Source organism: Pan troglodytes, chromosome 5 (genome assembly GCF_028858775.2).
Source record: "Pan troglodytes isolate AG18354 chromosome 5, NHGRI_mPanTro3-v2.0_pri, whole genome shotgun sequence".
NCBI classification, from domain to species: domain Eukaryota; kingdom Metazoa; phylum Chordata; class Mammalia; order Primates; family Hominidae; genus Pan; species Pan troglodytes.
Window position 1 is genome coordinate 26,676,953 of NC_072403.2, and position 20,332 is coordinate 26,697,284.

A 20,332-nucleotide genomic window follows, 5' to 3' on the forward strand; every position below is an offset into this window, starting at 1 on the left:
ACATGGTATATTTCTGAGTGGGATTTGCTGATGGATTGAGTGTGAGAGAAGTTAAGAGTAATTCTAAGAGTTATGGGAAGAACTGGAAGGATGGACTTGCTGTTGACTGAGATTAACTTGCACAAATGACTTGATGCTGAATTTTTAAATCAAAGAACAAACTTACGGCCTTTAGTACTTTAGATACAGCTTTTAAGTCACTAGCCTGAGAAACTAGGTAGTATATATGCTTCATTATCTTGAAGGATTGGAGTTTCAGTTGTAGAGAAGTGGAAACATGTGTCATAGAGACAAGCTGTCTATCAGGTGACATAAATAGGCGTTGGCAGTAATTTTCAGGGTATGAAAGGTTCAGTTTGGCAGGTTCAGGAATTTGATTTTTTGGGTTTACCTAGAGTTAAATGGGCCCAGGCACAGAACTCGTAAGTAACCAGTCTCATCCATTCAGTTTGTCATGGAGCCCCATCAGACCATAGCCAACAGCAGCCAGCCTCCCAGGATGACAAGATCTCTCCCCTTACCTTGCTGCCAGGACATCTGGTGAAAGATTTCCAGGGAGGATGACCTGTAGCAGCCAGCCTGGTAGGACTCAGAAGCATCATCTTCTCTCTTTTTTTAAACATTATTTTTTAATTAAAAAAATTGTTTTGAGATGGAGTCTTGCTCTGCTCCCCAGGCTGGAGTGTAGTGGCACAGTCCAAGCTCACTGCAACCTCGACCTTCTGGGCTCAAACTCTCCTTGCACCTCAGCCTCCTGAGTACCTGGGACTACAGGTGTGTACCATCTTGCCTGGCTATGAGAACCATCTCCTTTTTCTTTTCTTTTTTTCTTTTTCTTTTCTTTCTTTCTTTCTTTTTTTTTTTTTTGTTGTTGTTGTTGAGACAGGGTCTCACTCTGTCACCCAGGCTGGAGTGCAGTGGCACCATTTTGCTCAGTGCAACCTCTGCCTCCGGGGTTCAAGCGATTCTCCTGCCTCAGCCTTCTGAGTAGCTGGGATTGCAGCTGTGCACCATGACACCTGGCTAATTTTTTTTTTTTTTTTTTTTTTTGGTATTTTTAGTAGAGATCAGGTTTCATCATGTTGGCCAGGCTGGTCTCAAATTCCTGACCTCAAGTGATCTGCCCGCCTCTGCCTCCCCAAGTGCTCGGATTACAGGCGTGAGCCACTACGCCTGGCTGACAGGTATCTTCTTACAAGTCTAAGGAATCATTCCCATTGTCTGCACTTGGTTCACTTTGGAGCCATAAGGCTAGTTAAGCCCCTCTGATGCGTGTTTTATTTTTACTGTACTTCTCATTCATTACTCATTGTGCGAGCACCACAGTCACCATTTTCTAATTTCTGCAGGTACCACCTTTGACTTTTCTCCATCGTTTACTTTTCCGCCCTTCATTTTTCCCATGTAGTTTCTTTTTCAAACTTTTTGTATGTGTCTCATTGAATTTCTCTTTCTATAATGAACCAAGTTTTTAAAGACCCTTAACCTCTTCACAGAAGTCTGTATACGTATCCTCATTTCTTCCCCTTAAAATAAAGCTACAAAACATTTAAACTAATCTTTCACAGACCCTTGTTGCCCTTGTAAAGCAGATGGAAACACAGTAACAGGTCGCACTGTAGGTTGGGGAGGACTCTTAGTCTCAGCTGCCCAGCCGTCCCAGTGCCCCTGACCTTCTCCCTCAGGGACCTCAGTGGGAGTCAGGGTGATGGAGTCATGCTTTCAGGGAAAACCACTTCTCCTGCATAACATTGGTATCCTTGGGTCTCTTGATAAAGGTGCATGATGACTGTCCCACAGCTACTTGCAGCTGTCCTTGCCATCTCCACATCTCTGTTCTTCCATTCTTCCCTTTTACTTGAAAACTTGGCTTCTAAAGCATATTTCTTCCTTCTCGCTCTCAACTGTGAACTTTAGATCAGTGACTATCTTTGTGTCTTTATTTTTCCTTGTGTCTGGCATGTGATACATGAACAAATTGTAGAATGAAAACATGAAATGCTTGTGAACAAAAGTTCTCTGAAAAAGGGATTTGGAGGAAACAGACTTTATTCCAGTGCACCATGACACCCGGCTATTTGAAGCCTTTAGTGTAAAACAAAGGTGCATTCTAGAGAATGAAGAGGAGGCTTGAGTTGTATAACAAAAGTTCCCACCCAGGTTTCCAATCGGGTCCATTTGTGCAAATGAAGGATTGAAACTTGCTTAGTTTTGATTGGCCAACACAGCTGAGTTCTGATTGTTGAATGCAATAAGGTTTTTGAAATATGGTATTCATGGAATCTGGAGATCTTGGGTGCTCCTGCCAGCTCCAGCACTAACTATGGAAACTGTGGGACTTTAGGCCTCAATCATTGCCTCTTCTTAAATCTTAATCTTCTCATCTGTGAAGTAAGGGAATGATATTTTGTCATCTTTAAGTATTTTTTATTATGCTATGAATTTTAAGATTTTGTACAGGCCGGGCACGGTGGCTCATGCCTGTAATCCCAGCACTTTGGGAGGCTGAGGTGGGTGGATCCCTTGAGGTCAGGAGTTTGAGACCAGGCTGGCCAACATGGTGAAACCCCGTCTCTACTAAAAATACAAAAATTTGCCAGGTGTGGTGGTGCATGCCTGTAGTGCCAACTACTCAGGAGGCTGAGGCAGGAGAATCAATTGAACCTGGGAGATAGAGGTTGCAGGGAGCTGAGATTATGCCACTGCACTCCAACCTGGGCATCAGAGCGAGACTCTGTCTTGAAAAAAAAAAAAAAAGAAAGAAAGAAAAAGATTTTGTACAAATTGTTTCTTCCATTTGGTTTTTGGAAGACAAGAGGGAAAACTTCTTTATGTTTTCTATATTACTCAAGTTAATGCTCTAGAAAAGGGTACCTCTCTTTATTTAGAAATATGTTTCAAGAAAAAATGACCCATTATATTAAATTTATATTGTTTTTATATTAGCATTTCAAGGCTATCTGAAGTGAAGACATGGAAATTAATACTATTTTAAATTTTCTTCAGGTATTATTCTTATCACCATTCATATTTTGCAGGATAAAAGCTTTTAAAAATATGTCTGTGCTGGGTACATTTTTAAAGGAAATTTTTTTAAGGCTTTTATTAACCTGAACAAAGCTAACCAGACAAAAAGAACAAGCTGTAAGAAGGTACTGTTGAGAACAAAAATACTGTGTGAATTTGCATTAAAACTTTGCTACTTTATTTGGTGACTTGTAAAGTATGGTGTTAATATTCCATGACAGCTATGATTTCGGCTTAGATTATAGTTCTGGTCTGCTTTAGAATTTTAAAGCCAAATTTAAAAAAATAATGAAATAATTTTTTCCCCAAAGCCAATGTAATTCCACGTCATTGCCCAGGCTGGTCTCAAACGCCTTCCTGGGCTCAAGCTATACACCTGCCTAGGCCTCCCAAAGAGCTGGGATAAAGGGGCAAGTTGCTGCACCTCTTCTTCTTTTTTTTTTTTTGAGATGCAGTCTCACTGTGTTGCCTGAGCTGGAGTGCAGTGGTGCGATCTTGGCTCACTGCAACCTCCACCTCCCTGGTTCAAGCAATTCCCTGCCTCAGCCTCCTGAGTGGCTGGGATTACAGGTGCATGCCACCATGCCCGGCTAATTTTTTTGTATTTTTAGTAGAGATGGGTTTCACCACGTTGGCCAGACTGGTCTCGAACTCCTGACCTTAGGCAACCCACCCGCCTTGGCCTCCCAAAGTGCTGGGATTTCAGGCGTGAGCCACTGCACCCGACCGTCTCTTTTTTTAAAAAACTAATTTCAACTTTTATTTTAGATTCAGTGGGTACATGTGCAGATTTGTTACATGGGTGTATTAGTTCATTCTCACGCTACAAATAAAGACATACCTGAGACTGGGTAATTTATTAAAAAAAGAGGTTTAATTGACTCAGTTCTGCATGGCTGGGAAAGCCTCAGGAAACTTACAATCATGGCAGAAGGCACCTCTTTACAGGGGAGCAGGAGGCAGAATGAGAGCTGAACAAATGGGAAAGCCCCTTATAAACCATCAGATCTCATGAGAACTTACTATCATGAGAATAGCATGAGGGAAACGACTCCTATGATTCAGTTACCTCCCACTGGGCTCCTCCCGTGATATGTGAGTATTATGGGAACTACAATTCAAGATGAGATTTGGGTGGGGACACAGCCAAACCATATCAATGGTATAGTGTGTGAATTACTTAATCATGCACCTCAATTTTTCTTTTAATTTTTTGGTGTTCTTATTCCCTTAAAATAAGCTTTCGCCTATTTCATGTCACGAGAACATTGTCCCTGAGTTGTTATATATTGGCTGTACTGTTTTCAAGTATTCTGCATGACTAATTACATAATGGCTATTACCCTGATTAAGTGCTATGTAAGTGCTAACCACAGTTTTTATTGTCATAGTATCATTGGTTCTTTGTTTTCACCTATTATTTTTGATCCTATAGAAATGTTTGTACACCTCTATAAAACTGTAATGTTTTATATTCAATTGGATTCTCTCACACTTTGACACTGCTGCATCCGCTGTCATCAACTATCACTTTGAAATCTATCCTCACTTATTCTCAGCCAGACAACTTGCATTTCAGAGATTTGATGGGCATTGCTAGAATCTCAGATTCAGTGTGTCCTATGTTAATTTATTACCTTCTATCCCAGTGCTCAGCTCTGACAACCAGTGGAACAACTATTTCTTTTTTTTTTTTTCTCTCTGTTTTCTTAAGCTATGGATTAGCAAACTATTAGCAAACTATGGCCTGCTGCCTGTTTTTGTAAATAAAGTTTTATTAATGTTAGATGCCCATTCATGTAAGTATTGTCTATGGCTGCTTTTGCACTAAGGTGGCAGAGTTTAAGAAGTTGCAACAGAGACCTTATGACCAGCAAAGCTGAAAGTATTGACTTTTGGTCCCTTTATAGAAAAGTTTGCTGACCCTTACTTTAGACTAAAACTTTGGCATTATCTTTGATTCCTCCTTTGGTATTTTTCAAGTATATTCTAGCAAGAGAACGAATCTCCATTTCTGTAATCATCATCATCTTTTTAAAAATCTTCCGGCCGGGGGCGGTGGCTCACGCCTGTAATCCCAGCACTTTGGGAGGCCGAGGCAGGCAGATCACGAGGTCAGGAGATCGAGACCATCCTGGCTAACACGGCGAAACCCCATCTCTACTAAAAATACAAAAAAAATTAGCCGGGCATGGTGGTGGGCACCTGTAGTCCCAGCTACTCGGGAGGCTGAGGCAGGAGAATGGCAGGAACCCAGGAGGCGGAACTTGCAGTGAGCCAAGACAGCACCATTGCACTCCAGCCTGGGCCACAGAGCGAGACTCTGCCTCAAAAAAAAAAAAAATTTCTCCACATGCGTTCTGGTTCTCTGATCCTTTTGCCTAGGGTATTAAATTAATTTCCTCACCTCCTGGCTTCTTTTCCCCTTCTATTTAGGGCAAACAGAAGGGGAATGTCAATGTCAAATGTATTGACATTTTACACTATGTCACCAGTGTTATGTTTTCAAAGTTCCACTCTGCCACCAAAACTTAAGAGATTTCCATATTGCCCACAAAATTAGAGACTCTCAACCCTCTTAAGATTCTTTCTACAGTATAAGCCCTCTCATTCTCCCAATTACAGAAATTATTTCTATTAATATAATGAAATACTTTCCTCCTCCTTGTCTTTGTTCATGCTCTAACAACTGCCCTGAGCTTTCTCTGCCTCCATCTCCCTTTTTCCTACTCCTGTCTTGCCAATAAAAATCCTCCTAGATTTCCTCATGAAGCTTTTTCCTGTATTTTCCTTTCTGCATATTCTTTTTGACTTCGTGGTATGTTAGCTATCCATCTCACTGTCACCAAGGACACCTTACTCAATGCTGTGTTTTTAACGTTCTTTTGTATTTCAAATATTATAAACCATAAGCTTGTTGAGTGCAAGGCACTTGTCTTCTTCATTACCGTGTTCTCTTAAACACTCAGTGTAATGATGTCTTAGATATGCTTAATAAGAAATTGAATAGCATTTTAGGAAGCAGGCTTTTTGAATTTGGATTTAATTATTAGTCATCTCAATGTCTCTTGGATGTTTGGCAGTGATTCTAGGTGTTATAATGAAAGTTCTTGAAGAAACTTGATGTTAACATCTTTGTATACATGGCTAATGAAAATGGAAAGATTTTTTTGTTTGATAAGGTATTTCACATTTAATACAAGAAAAGTATTTATATGCAATGATGTGCTTGGTACTGATAAAAAGTAAAACCAGGTGGCAGAGCCAGGCAATAATTCTCTTGGATGTGGTATGCAATCTACCAAAGTCAGATTTGTTTTTATTTCGTTAACAAGCTTTTTCAAGATTGCAAGAAGAAAAATTATATCAAAGTGTTCTTAGAAGCTATTGAAATGAAATGCAGGTGCCGTTAAAATAGTATTTTGTACTCTGTCTATTCATTTATTTAATCATTCTCTCTGTACTTCCCAGAAAATTTTGATGTGGCTGTTTATCACAAAGAGCCCAATTTTTTGTTGGCATCTAGTTCTGAATTTGTACTCTTGAAAAAGTTGACAAAGACAAAGAAGTGTGCCAGGTTTAGAGACCTTTTACTTTATAGTAGTATAGTTTAATGTCACACCTACAGAAACTGAGCTGCTAATACCCTTACCTTTCTCAGTTGGTTTCAGAACCTAGAGGTTGCTTGTAGTGGTGGGAGGAGGGACCCAATTTGGTACATAACACGCAGTGCCCAAAGACTCAGCAATAAAAGTGAACAAAGCATCAAAACACACTCCAATACCTGTACACATGCAAAAGAATTAAAGACTTGAAAATTTAATTTTAAGATGGGCAAAGGATTTGAGTAGTTTCTAGGAGAGGATATAAGTTCTGCTTCGTTCACTACTGTCTTCTAGCACAAAATAAATGTTTGCTATATATATGCATACCCGAGTGAATAATGTCACATCAAAACATATTGCTAGCACCCTCTTGAGTAAAGAAATGCTTAAAAAATAGCCATATATGTATACTTTTGAGCCAGCATTTCTACTTCTTAGTTTTTTTTTTTTTTTTGATACACAGTCTTGCTCTGTTGCCCAGGCTAGAGTACAGTGGCGCCATCATCATTGGTGGTGCTCACCACAACCTTGAACTCCTGGGGCTTCAGTGCTCCTCCTGGCTCAGCCTCCAGAGTAGCTGGGACTACAGACATGCCCCACCATGCCTGGCTAATTTGTTTATTTTTAGTAGAGACAAGGTCTCGCGATGTTGCCCAGGCTGGTTTCAAACTCCTGGGCTCAAGTGATCCTCCCGCCTTGGCCTCCCAAAGTGTTGGGATTACAGGTGTGAACCACTGCACCCAATTACTTAGAATTTATACTGAGGAAATAATTACACAACAGAGTGGGGATTTCACATCTAGGTTTCTGTAATCCAGAAATACTTTCTCAAATCTTCAAATATGTTTGTATGTACAAAGCACCAGCTTGTTTTCCCATATATGCTTGCATATGTGAGGGATATGCTTGCATATGTGAGGGATATTCTTGTGTCTGGAAGTAAGCATATGCAGTCAACTTTAGCATGTCTCTAGGGAGCAGGACTGAGGAGATGGGGGAATTACTAGCACGTAGGGTATTATACCTTTTATTTACTCTTCTCTGTTTCAATTTTTTTTAAAGTATATTTTACTTTTATATTGGTCAAAAGACTAGGAAATAGTCTATTAAGTTTTAGGCATATTTTCATTAACATTTAAAATAAGTAACCTACTTGGAGAGTTAGCTTGCCTATCTGGAAAATGTAGTTTTCAAGAATGATTCATATCCTTGGCAATAAAGTAAAAAATAATGAATTTTTTTGTTTTATAATGAGACGGTAATGAATGGCATTATCAGATTGGACTGCTGTTGTGTTCTTTAATGCTGCGATAAATAGACATATTGTACAGAAGTTTTATTATGTGTTCTTTAACCAGTTGTAAGAAAATCTTGTTTCATGTGAAATAGGCCTGTTATTATTTGGAGAACTAATATGCACTAACAACAGTTTCCAAGAGTATACCCATGAGCAAAGGAATTCACATTGTTTTCTCTTCAATCTTTTAGAAAAGCTCAAGAGGAGAACAAGAAAATCGTACTGGCTGGATGCGTTCCTCAAGCCCAGCCTCGCCAGGACTACCTTAAGGGACTGAGTATCATTGGGGTAAGCTTGTACCTGATGCAAAAAGAGAAAATCTTATATTGTTAACACCTGTAATAGCTCCGCATTTTATTTTCTGTTTGTAGGTTATTTGTAAGCTATGTTACACTTATGGCTGTCCTAAACATATTTTCCTTATTGTCCCTGAAACTGTCATTTCTGTGTAACTTTTTCACCTTAGCACAAAAACATGTGTTAGTTTCTCTCATTAAGAAAGAGCAACACAATAAAAAGCCATAGTGTGGAATTTACATCCCTTAATAACCCGGTCTTTGGCTGTCTATTACCATCGCTTTCCAAGTCATTACAGTTTTTCCACCTCGCTCAGCTACTTGCTTTTCGCCCCCTAGTACATCAATGCCTTTTTTCAAATGCCCCACTTCCCTTATACCTACCACCACAAGTCTCAGCTCCAACATGACAACATTCGGTGAAGCCTTCTCTGCCTACTCTGTGTAGTCCACCATAATTATTCTCTCTAGTTTCTCTTTGCTTACTATGCAGTTACCTGTCGTATAATTCTTTGAATAAAGCCCACCTGTCTATTTAAATTGTTAGCCTCATGAGAATAGTTTTTCAATCTTTTTTTAGAACTCTCACCATGTTTCTCTAGCCTTTCCTGTGATACCTGGCACATAGTAAGCACTCAATAAGTGTTTGTTGATTGCCTGAAAAAAATCTTCCCATTGTATTTCTGTTGTTAGCATACTTTTTTTGGGGGGTGGCGTGGGCAGTCAGCTCTGTGAAGTAAGGAGACTACTGTCTATTCTCTCTCTCTTGTTCTTTGTAGTCAATTACTCTTTGACTGAGTAAAAATGCCCTGAAGTAGCTGATATTCAGTCAATATTTGTTGATCAAATGATGGTGCTTCTTCCTTCCCAACATTCTACTGAAGCTGTAGGTGATAAGCTCAGCAATGTTGTTTGTTTAAAAAGGCTACATTAATTTAAAAAAATGTGTAAAAACATCATATGCTCATAGAAGAAGTTTACATAATTAATTGGCATCTGCTTTGAACTTTATGATAGATTTTTCCTTATTTGATATACTACTGACAGGTTCTTGTATCATGTTCTCAGTGTAATGAACTTGTTTTCTGCTGTGAGGTCCTTACCCCACTAGCAAATTTAATAATCTTTGAACAAACATTCTCACTTTCAACAAACAGAACCTGAATGTTTGGTAACTTTAGTTTGTTTTCACCATTTGTCTGTTTACATTTTGATTTTTCTTGGTTTAAGGAATGAAATGAATATGGGACTCCCGAGTTATCTTTTCATGTCAGACTAACTTTCTCTATAAACATAATCCTGCTGTGGTAGGGAAATAGGAAACTAGTTGGAAGTCTTTTTTAGAGATGGAATGTGGTAAAAACTTGGAGTTGATCTTAGATTTCATCTCAAGGAATTACGTTAGAGAATAGCAGAATTTCTCTAGTATGGCAAAAGGCTCTTCTCTGCATACATTATGGCAACATTTTTTAAAATGCCATTGTGTGCCGGGAAAAGCGTATGTTAGGATGTACGGGAGATTCTCCAGATACAGTGTAAGGGAGGACACTTAGTGCTATTAATATGAGTTTATTTGCCAATGTCACAGCTTTGTGTCGGTCCAATTTTCAGGGCCGACACAAAGCTGTGACACTGGCAGATAAACATTTTTTTTCTATTTAATCCCACACCTTTGTTGTTCTGTGGTTAACATTTATTTTCTTTAAACTTCTATTTTAAGTTCAGGGGTACATGTGCAGGTTTGTTATACAGGTTAAACACGCGTCTGTTGTACAGATTATTTTATCACCTAGGTACTAAGCCTTTTACTCATTAGTTATTTTTCCTGATCCTCTGCTTCTTCCCACTCACTACCCTCCAATAGGCCCCAGTGTGGTGTTACCCCCAATGTGTCCATGTATTCTCATCATGTAGCTCCCACTTAAAAATGAGAACGTATGGTATTTGGTTTTCTGCTCCTGCGTTAGTTTGTTAAGGATAATGGCCTCCAGCTCCATCCATAGTCCTACAAAAGACATGCTCTTGTTTTTGTTTTTTTATGGCTGCATAGTATTCCATAGTGTATATGTACCACATTTTCTTTATCCGATATGTCATTGTAGGTTGATTCCATGTCTTTGCTATTGTGAATAGTGCTACAGTGAACATTCACATGCATGTGTTTTTGTGGTAGAATGATTTATATTACTCTGGGTATATACCCAGTAATTACATTGCTGGGTCAAATGGTAGTTTTGCTTTTAGCTCTCTGAGGAGTTGCCACACTGCTTTCCATAATGGTTGAACTAATTTACACTCCCACCAACAGCATGTAAGTGTTCCCTTTTCTCCACAGTCTTGCCAGCATCTATTATTTTTTGACATTTTGATAATAGCCATTCTGACTGGCATGAGGTAGTATCTCATTGAGGTTTTGATTTTCATTTCTCTAACAATCCGTGACACTGAGCTTTTTTTCATATGCTTGTTAGCCGCATGTATGTCTTCTTTTGAAAAGTGTCTGTTCATGTCCTTTGCCCACTTTTTAATAGGGCTGTTTGTTTTTTCTCTTGTAAATTTGTTTATGTTCCTTATAGATGCTGGATATTAGACCTTTGTCAGATGTATGGTTTGCAAACATTTTCTGCCATTCGGTACATTGTCTGTTTACTCTGTTGAGAGTTTCTTTTGCTGTTTTGTTCTGTCATATAGTCCCATTTTGTTACCACTAGTAGTCTTTAGGTTTATCTTATTTTGCTCATTTACAATTGGAGAAATAACTTAAGAACACATTTTGAAGAGTAGAAATAAAATCTATATTTCTGTCACCATAATGCATTTAAAATTTTGCTTATCTGCTTCAGACTTAACCTTTGCATCTTTTACTTAATTGTAATCTCAAAACTATTTTGTATTCTTATTTTTTGATGTTATTTCATGAGTTTTTTAACCATTTTAAGTGTGGCATTAGTGTTCTACTGAAGGATATAACGTACTTTACCTATTTCTTAATTATTGTATTTAAGAATTTTCTAGTTTTTAGGAAATATACATAATACATTAATGCTCTCACTGGTCTTTTAAATTTTTTAAATTTGAAATTAGTATATTTTGAAAAATTTCTGAAAGTGGGGTCACACTATCATTAACATTTCAGAGGTGTAATTTAATTATATATTTACCAGCATTACATATTATTAAAGTATAAGATTATTATTTGTTAATATCATTTTGTAGAGCATTTTTTTCTGTGGCAGGTATATTACATTTTATTTATCATCACTGACTTTTTATATATGAAAATTATGTCCACATAACTGAAAATTTTGAAAACAAATTACAAATTAGGAAACAAAATTATCTAAGTTTTATCTTTAGAGAGACCTACTTTTGAATAGAACTGTTCTATAGAATTTCTATAAAACTAGAAACCTTCTCAAATATAGTGAGTTACAGTGAAATAAAGAAATGAATTATATTTTATACAAAGAGAAAACAATTCTGAAGTCCAAAAAGAATAGATGTTTAAATTCAGTGACTTGGGAAACTATTTTTAGCAGGAAGTTTAGAATTGTATTGCACGATTGAGTAAAGAATGCTATTCCTTCACAAAATTTCTATGATGGGAGGATGTTAATAGAGTTGGAAGGAAGAACAACTGTAACTGCATTCTTTGCTTTTATCTTCTGCTAGCCTTTATCTGTGTCACCTTACAGTACAGGAAGAATGTGTCAATTCTATTGACCAGGCGATTAAAATAAAAAACTTCCATGAGGTGGGGATCATTGGATGAGCAAGCTGCTTATTGTACATCTGAGTTAAAGGACTTTTATTGTACTTACCCATGTTTGAAAGTGCTCATAGCATAGGCATTTAAGAAGATATTAATAGATAATGAGAGAAATTACTACCATCATAACATGCTAGTTTCCATCAATATAAGCCTGTAGGAATGGGGCATTTAGTTTAGTAATCAGAACAAGGCAGTGTGGTGAGAACACATGGTAAGCAATTTTTTGACCTCTGGGCCTTTTATTATCATCTGTCCCACTCTCTCCTGAAATCACCTAGTTGTGATTAATATTATTTGTGTGATGGTGCGTGGAAAGAAAATAACAACATCGAAACCAGAAATAAAGCCTGCCATCCTCTGAGTCCAGATGCACTGGCTTTGGTGGCTGTAACCTCTGCACTTCTCCCATCTTGGAGCAAAAATCTGTGCACAAACCTGTCTAATTTCTTCACAATGGAAGCAGAGAGAGAACAGATTTGAAAACATGTACGTCTTGAATAAAAAGTTTTAGCCAAAATCTTTTTCACAAGATATGAAACTATCTTAGCATGAAGTTTAAATTTTGTATCTAGATGATATATATTTATGAGTGACCAGTATAGAATCAAGATCTTTTTGTCTCTTTTTAGGATCTTGAAACATTTTACCTTACAGTTAAAAATTCCCTTTCTCTTTTAACAAATAGTTATAGTTAATCATCTACCTTAGAGTTTTCATGCAATGCCATTTTTATTACTGCTATTTGTTTATGTCATTTATGTTAGCTGTAGATAGTTTCATATCTTGTGAATATATCTGTTTGAATGTTTCTGTTTTTCTTTTAGGCTAATTTGTTGGCAGAAAGTTTCTTTTAGATTAGTTAACCAGAACATAGGATGTTCTCTTAACATTTGCAGTAAAAAAAGAGTAGTAGACTTCAGGCTTCAGAAAGCCTAGCTTCAAATCCTAGACCTGCCATATCATTATTTATTTGGTTCAGCAAGTACTTACTGAGTGCCTACTGTGTGCTTGGTGTACTGTTCCTTGCACAGTACTATGCAAGTGCTGGGAATGCGGCAGTATATAAAATCGTCCCAGATCCCTGTCCTCACTGAGCTTACGTTCTGGTTCTTAGGGAGAGAATTCTGGTTTGAGTCCAGAGCTTCTCCAGCTTCCTGGAGAATCTAGTGAGATGGGTCCCTAGACCACAGTGAGATCAATTAGTTGGGAATTTCTCTTTAAGGCTCAGATGGAAATGCCCTTGGTGTCTGCTGGTTGTGAGTTGTGTTAGGGAGAGATGAGTGAAACAATATTTATTTGCTGAGTTCTTCTTCCTAAGGTAGTGTTATTTATCAGTTATTACAGTATCCATTATTAACAGGAACAACATTTATTACGAAGTTAGGCTCTCACTCTATTACTAGAAAGTGTGTTTATGAAATTGTGTGCTTTGTGTAGTTTTTCTGTGTTATTAACAAGGACCACATTTGAAGTTGGTCTTGGTGTTAATTCATTGGACTGATCATTGTAACTAATTATAGCTCTAGAAATTCTAAATAAACTGCAAATTAATAGACACGTTGTAAAATGTTAAGACATGCAGTTCACAACGGAATATACAATTTGATATTGAAAATTTGTAAATGACAAGGCTTCCTCATGTGCCAGCTGTGAGCCCTGCAGGCAGGTGAACATTTTCTTTGGAGAGCTGAACAGAAATGTGGTTTAACACAGGTGTCCACTTATCTCAGGGACTATTACCAGGTTGATTTGCAGTGGTTAAACATCTTTTCAGGCAGGCTGCTCTAATCTCAAAAAGTGAAACAGGATTGACTTTTGACTATTTCAAATGCGAGCACTTTAATTTTGAAAATTATGTGTACAGTTAAAGCTGCATTTGAACGGCTAAATTTGAGAATATTTCTATCGTACACCATGTTGCAAAAGGTAAACAAATTCACAAAGTGGAGCAGTGTCACAGTAACAGTGGGATCAGTATTGAGGGCAAGGCTTGAGGAACGCTCTCCTTCTCCTGTTTGCCCCTACTTCGAACATTTCTTCTTGCCATGTTCTATTTTTTTTAACTTCCGTTGTCTAAAAGGTAGTATTGTGAGAGAATGACATGTAAATTTAAACACCCATTTATGTTTTTCCCTTCCTTGACCTGTTGGTTTCACTTTTTTTGGCATCTTCTAATCTCACCTGTATTCATATATGTTTCACCTATTGAATGATTAAAATGTAGTATATCATAGTGATTAAGAGTATGGATTCAGGAACTAGATTGCGTGGGTTCATATCCCTGCAGCACTGTTTCTTAGCTGCATGACCTTGTACAAGTTACTTAACCTCTGTGTACCTCAGTTTCTTCCACCGTTAAGTGGTGATAATAATAGAACCTGACTCTGAGTTTTTTAAGGGTTAAATCAATTAATATGGCCGGGTGCAGTGGCTCACGCCTGTAATCCCAGCACTTTGGGAGGCTGAGGCGGGTGGAACACTTGAGGTCAGGAGTTAGAGACCAGCCTGGCCAACATGGTGAAACCCTGTCTCTACTTAAAAAAAAAAAAATTATATATATATATATCAATTATTACATGTAATTGTGCTTAGCATGGAGCCTGGCACATAGTGCTCTGTATTTGCTGTTTTTAAAAAAATTAACTAATGTACTTAATAGTAGAATCAACATTGAGCACAACTATGTGCCTGGAACTAAACCATTTGCTGGAGATACTGAGCTGAATACAACATATGTTCTCCCTAAAGACCATGAAATCTGATGAGAGGTGCAAATCCTTGTGATTAATCTGCATAGGGAGAAGGGCTGTGGGCACACAGAGGATGCAGCCATGCTTTACATAGGCCTCTGATATTAAGTAGTGGTTTAATGAGTGGAGAAAGGAAAAAGGACTTTCAATCAGAAACAACAATATAAGAGCAGGCACCTGTGTGTAAGATGCCTGGAGGGGAATAGGATCAGCAAGGAGTGAGTGGAGTGGGGAATGTTAAGAAGTGTAGTGCAGAGTTGTGCAGATGAGTGATGAGTACGCTAGTGAGGGTGGAGAGAAGGAAGGGGGTTGCACTCAGTGAACCACAGGACAGGGTGAAACACTGTGTTGGGGCAGCGGGGGAGGATAGCATGAACAGGTGAAGGCGAGAAGCAGTATAATGTACTGGTTGTCTCTTCATGCCCTTTGTTCATTATCTGTCCGTTGTTTTCTTGTATGTTCATGATATCAGTCTTTTCTTATTTTAGGTCACATTTATTGAGGTATAGTTAACAGTTAAATTCACTTTTGATGAATTTGGACAGTCACCACATAGTTTCCATTGTGCTAAAAAGTTATCTTGTGCCCTCTCTTATTCAACCATGCCACCAGTCCTTGGCAACCATTGATGAGGTCTCTGTTCCTATAGTTTTGTCTTTTTGAGAATGTCATGTAAATGAATATATTACTTGTGTCTTTTTTCTTTTCCTTAGCACAGTGCCTTCAGTATTCATCCATGTTGTTTCATTTATCAGTAGTTGTTACTTTTTAGTGCCTAGAATTATTTCACTGTGAGGGTGGACCACAGTTCATCTCTTCACCAGTTGATGGATATGTGTGTTGTTTTCAGCTAAAGGCTGTTACAAATAAAGCTTCCATAAACATTCATCCACAGGTCTTTGTGTAGATACATGTTTTTATTTTTCTGGGGTAAATAAATACCTGGGATTGCCAGGTCGTATGATAAGCATCTCTTTTGCCTTTTAAGAAGCTGCCAGTGTTTTCCAAAGTGGCTATTCCATTTTGCATTTCTATCACCAGTCCTAGCTGCTTCACATCTTAATCAATACTTGGTATTGTCAGTTTTTAAAAACATTTGATAATTCTACTAGGTGTGTTAGTGATATCTCATTGTAGTTTTAATTTGCTTTTCTCTGTTGACTAATGATGTTGAGCATATTTTCATGTGCTTCTTTGCCATCTATGTATCTTCGGTAAGGTATTCAAATCTCCTATAGGACCTATGTCCAGGAAATATAATGACTCCAACTAAATGGTAAGAAATCAACCTGTTTTAACGTGGAGAAAATATTTGTCAATCTTTTTTTTTCTTTCTTAATTTTTAAAATTTATTTTAAAGAGAGAGGAGATCTCACTTTGTTGCCCAGGCTGATCTCAAACTCCTGGGCTCAGATCCTCCTTCCTTGGCCTCCCAAAATGCTGAGATTATAGGCGATCATTAAAAAAAAAATGCCCTCTCATATTCAACCATTGTATCTCATTTATATATATTTTTAAAAATAAATTTTATTGTACATATTTGTAGTTTGTAACATGATGTTTGGGATACATATATAGTGAAGCAGATTTATGTATCAGTCATCTCAGACTTACTATTTTTGTGTCAAGAGCAGCCAAAATCTGCTTATTTAGCATAATCCCTAACCCATTTCCAGCTCTCCCTCCCTTGCCTCTGGTAACCACTGTTTTTCAATTATTTCTGTGTATTTGAGCTTTTTCTTTTTTTTATCCCACACATGTCTAAGATCATGCATTATTTTTCTTTCTGTGTTTGGCTTATTTCACTTAGCATAATGTCCTCCATGTCTTTCCATGTTGTGGCAAGTGGCAGGATTTCCTCCTTTTTAAAGGCTGAATAATATTCCATTGTATAGATACACCACAAGGCACTTAGGTTATTTTCAATCTGGGCTGTTGTGAATAATGCTGCAATGAATATTGGAGTAGAGATACCTTTATGAGGTAGGGATTTCATCTCCTTTTGTTATATACACAGAAGAGGGATTGCTGGCTCATATTTGTCATTTTTTATTGTGTTTTAAAATTTTGATATAGTTAGAAACATGGAGTTTTGGAGGGTGGGTGGGTAATTTGTAATGTGGTTTCAACATTTGAAAGCTATGTTCCCTGAGGTAACATGTCTGATAAAGTGTCTAATGTTTTCTCTCTCTCTCACCTTTTTTTAAAATATGAAAACTGTTAGTCCATTTGTGTGTTACTGTGATGGACACTTACTGATAGGCTCTATAGAGCCACGGATTTTATTATTATTTTACATATTTATATATACTGTACATTTACCTTCTCTGCCTAGTACAGTGTCTGCCTTAATAAATATTTTTTGAGTGAGTATTAAATTATAAGATATGGATTTAACTTTAATTTTTTTCATATTGTTCCTAGTTATTCCAGCAGCATTTGTTTAAAAATTTTTCCTTTTCCTTTTATGATGCTAACTCCATCATATGTTTATGTGTTCCTTCCTCTCCCCTCCCCTTCCTTCTTTTCCCCTCTCCTCTCTTTTCTTTCCTTCTCTTTCTTTCGAGGCAAGGTCATACTCTGTCCCTGAGGATGAAGTGTGATGGTGCACTCATAGCTCACTATAGCCTTGACCTTCTGGGCTCAAGTGATCCTCCCACCTCAGCTTCCCAAGTAGCTGAAACTATAAGCACATGCCACCGTACTGAACTCATTTTTAATTTTTTTGTAGAGACAGAGTTTTGCCATGTTGCCCAGCCTTGTCTTGAACTCCTTGGCTCAAGGGATCCTCCTGACTCAGCCTCCCAAAATGCTGGGATTACAGGCATGAGCCACTGCGCCCAGCCCATGTTTGTTTCTTAATTAGTATATTAGTTTTCTTTGCTGCTCTGAGTATCACAAATGTAGTAGTTTATTTTTATTTATTTATCTTTATTTTCTTTTTTTAATTAAATAGAGTCAGGTTCTGCCTGTGTTGCCCAGGCTGGTTTCAAACTCCTGGACTCAAGCAATCATTCCACATTGGTCTCCCAAAGTGATGGGATTACAGGCGTGTGCCTCTACACTCGGCTAAACGTAGTAGTTTAAAACAATACATATTATATTATCTTAGAGTTTTGGAGGTCAGAAGTTGGATGTGGGTTTTACTGGACTAATATAAAGGTATTAGCAGGACAGCATGTTTTTCTGGAGGCTCTAGGGGAGAGGCTATTTCCTTGCCTTTTCCAGCTGCTATAGGTTGCTGTGTTCCTGGGCTTGTGGGCCTTTCCTCCATCTTGAAAGCCAGCAAGGCTGTCTCTTCCCCACACTTGTTCTGTCATTGCTTCACTCTGCCCACAGGTGGAAAAGGTTCTCAGGTTCTTTTGACACTCATGTGGTTACATTGGTCCTAGCTGGATAATCCATGTTAATCTTATCTCAGGTCCCTAATCTTCATCAGATCCAGAAAGTTCTGTTTGCCATGTAAAGTAACATATTCACAGGTTCAAGGATTAGGACTTGGATGTCTTTGGGAGATCATTATTCTGCCTTTTATGTATGACAGAAGTTATGTTTTGGCTTCCCTGGGCTGCATTGGAAGAAGAATAATTGTCTTAGGCCACACCTAACATACGCTAACGCTAACACTAATAATAGCTGATGAGCTAAAAAAAAAATCGCCAAAAAAAATCTAATAATGTTTTGAGAAAGTTTATTAGTTTGCGTTGGGCCACATTCAAAGCTGTCCTGGGCCACATGGGGCCCAGAGGCCATGGGTTGGACAAGCCTGATGTGTAAAATTGTTTATTAATTGGTATTTTACATCTCTAATGTGTATTTGTTTTAGTTATAATATTACTCTGTGTTTAACTTTGGTATCACTTTTTAAATTATCTTTTAATTTGTAACATGTTCTGTTATTTAATAGGAGTATTCTGATGTCCCAAACAATGTTTCTGTGTGTGATTGAGCTTAGCCTGTTGAATTTTGTTTTTATTGCTGAAGGGGTTTTGTGCCTCCTTTACCCCTCCCCGCTACAGAAAGTTTAATAGGTATTTTAGTTGCATTTAAGAGGAAGAGAGGTTCCTGGTACCAATCCTCATTTTACTGGCACCCTTCTAGCCTGGCTTCATCTTTCAATTAGTTATTTTTATCTCTAACTCAGTATTAGTCACTCACTGGTACTACCATTCAGGTGAAATATGCCTTCAGTGTTATGAGGAATGTACTGTCACGTAACTTCTGTTGAAAGGGCTATTTCTACCTTTGGGGAAGAATCTTTTTGAATGAAGAGATTAAAGATGAAAATATACTGGGAGATGAGTATTAAAGTTAAATCACACATAACATCAAATGCTGTTTTGTGTTACACAGCAAAGTTGCTCACGGGCTTGTGAGTTCAAGAAAAATCTTCTCATAGCGTTGAAACACATTAAGCTAGCTTAGTGACTGCTGTCAGCTTCCCCACATTTAAAGGATTTGGAAATTGAGCCCTCCTCCATTACTATGTAAGGTAGGGACTTGGCTTAATAGAGAAGTTAATATTGAACTTTGACTTGTCAGATGCTGATTATTCAATCAAACTTCGTTATGGTAAAGGGGAAACATCTGAACATATATTTGATGGAAAAGACTTTATATGTATAGTTCTTAATGGAGATGGAAATAAGGGCATTTCTTTCCTTTTTTATTGTATATATTTAAGGTGTACAATGTTTTTATATATACATAGTGAAATGATTACTAGAGTCAAGCAAAATAACTTATCCATCTCCTTCTGTAGTTACTTTTTATGTTTGTGTGTAGTAAGAGCACCTAATATCTACTCTTAGCAGATTTTCAGTATACAATATTAAATATAGCCCTGATGATGTAATTAGATCTCTAGACTTGTCCTACATAACTGCAACTTTGTACCCTTTGATCTACTTCACATTTTTCTCCCCCTCCCCACCCCGGTAATCCCCAGGCTACTCCCTGTTTCTCTGTATTTGACTTGTTTTAAGTAAAGATTTTACACACAATTGAAATCATGCATTTTTTTTCCCCTGTGTCTGGCTTAGTTTACTTAGCATAATGTCCTCCAGGTTCATCAGTGTTGTCACAAATGACTGGATATCCTTTTAAAAATGTTGAATAATATTCCATTACTTAAATATACCACAATTATTTTATTCATTCATCCATCGATGGATACTTAGGTTGTTTTCACATCTTGGTTATTGTGTATAATACTGCATTGAACTTGAGAGCACAGATATCTCTACAGAGTGCTGATTTCATTTCCTTTGGATATATAAGGATTGCTGGATCATATGGTAGTTCTATTTTTAAGTCTTTGAGGAATCTTCATACTGTTTTCCATAACGGCTGTACCAGTTTACTTTCCTACCAACAGTGCATAACGGTTCTCTCTTCTCTACTTCCTCTCTGACACTCGTTATTTATTGTCTCTTTGGCATGGCCATCCTCAGTGAGGTGATAGTTCATGGTGGTTTTGATTTGTCTTTCCCTAATCATTATGATGTTGACCACATTTTTATATATGTTTTCATTGGCTATTTGTATGTTTCCTTTGGAAAAATGTCTATTCAGGTCCTTTGCCC

The 20,332-nt window shown here is 37.6% G+C and overlaps 1 protein-coding gene across 7 annotated transcripts in view; it reads left to right on the forward strand.

Annotated features, from left to right (window-relative positions):
• The window catches only part of CDKAL1 (CDK5 regulatory subunit associated protein 1 like 1), a 702,199-nt gene that overhangs the window by 196,598 nt on the left and 485,269 nt on the right, over positions 1–20,332 (forward strand). For all 7 annotated transcript variants that reach the window (XM_016954980.3, XM_063812805.1, XM_016954982.3 and 4 more), the window contains one exon: positions 8,121–8,217. In XM_016954980.3, the coding sequence (XP_016810469.2) occupies positions 8,121–8,217 (97 nt within the window). The remainder of the gene's footprint in view (positions 1–8,120; positions 8,218–20,332) is intronic.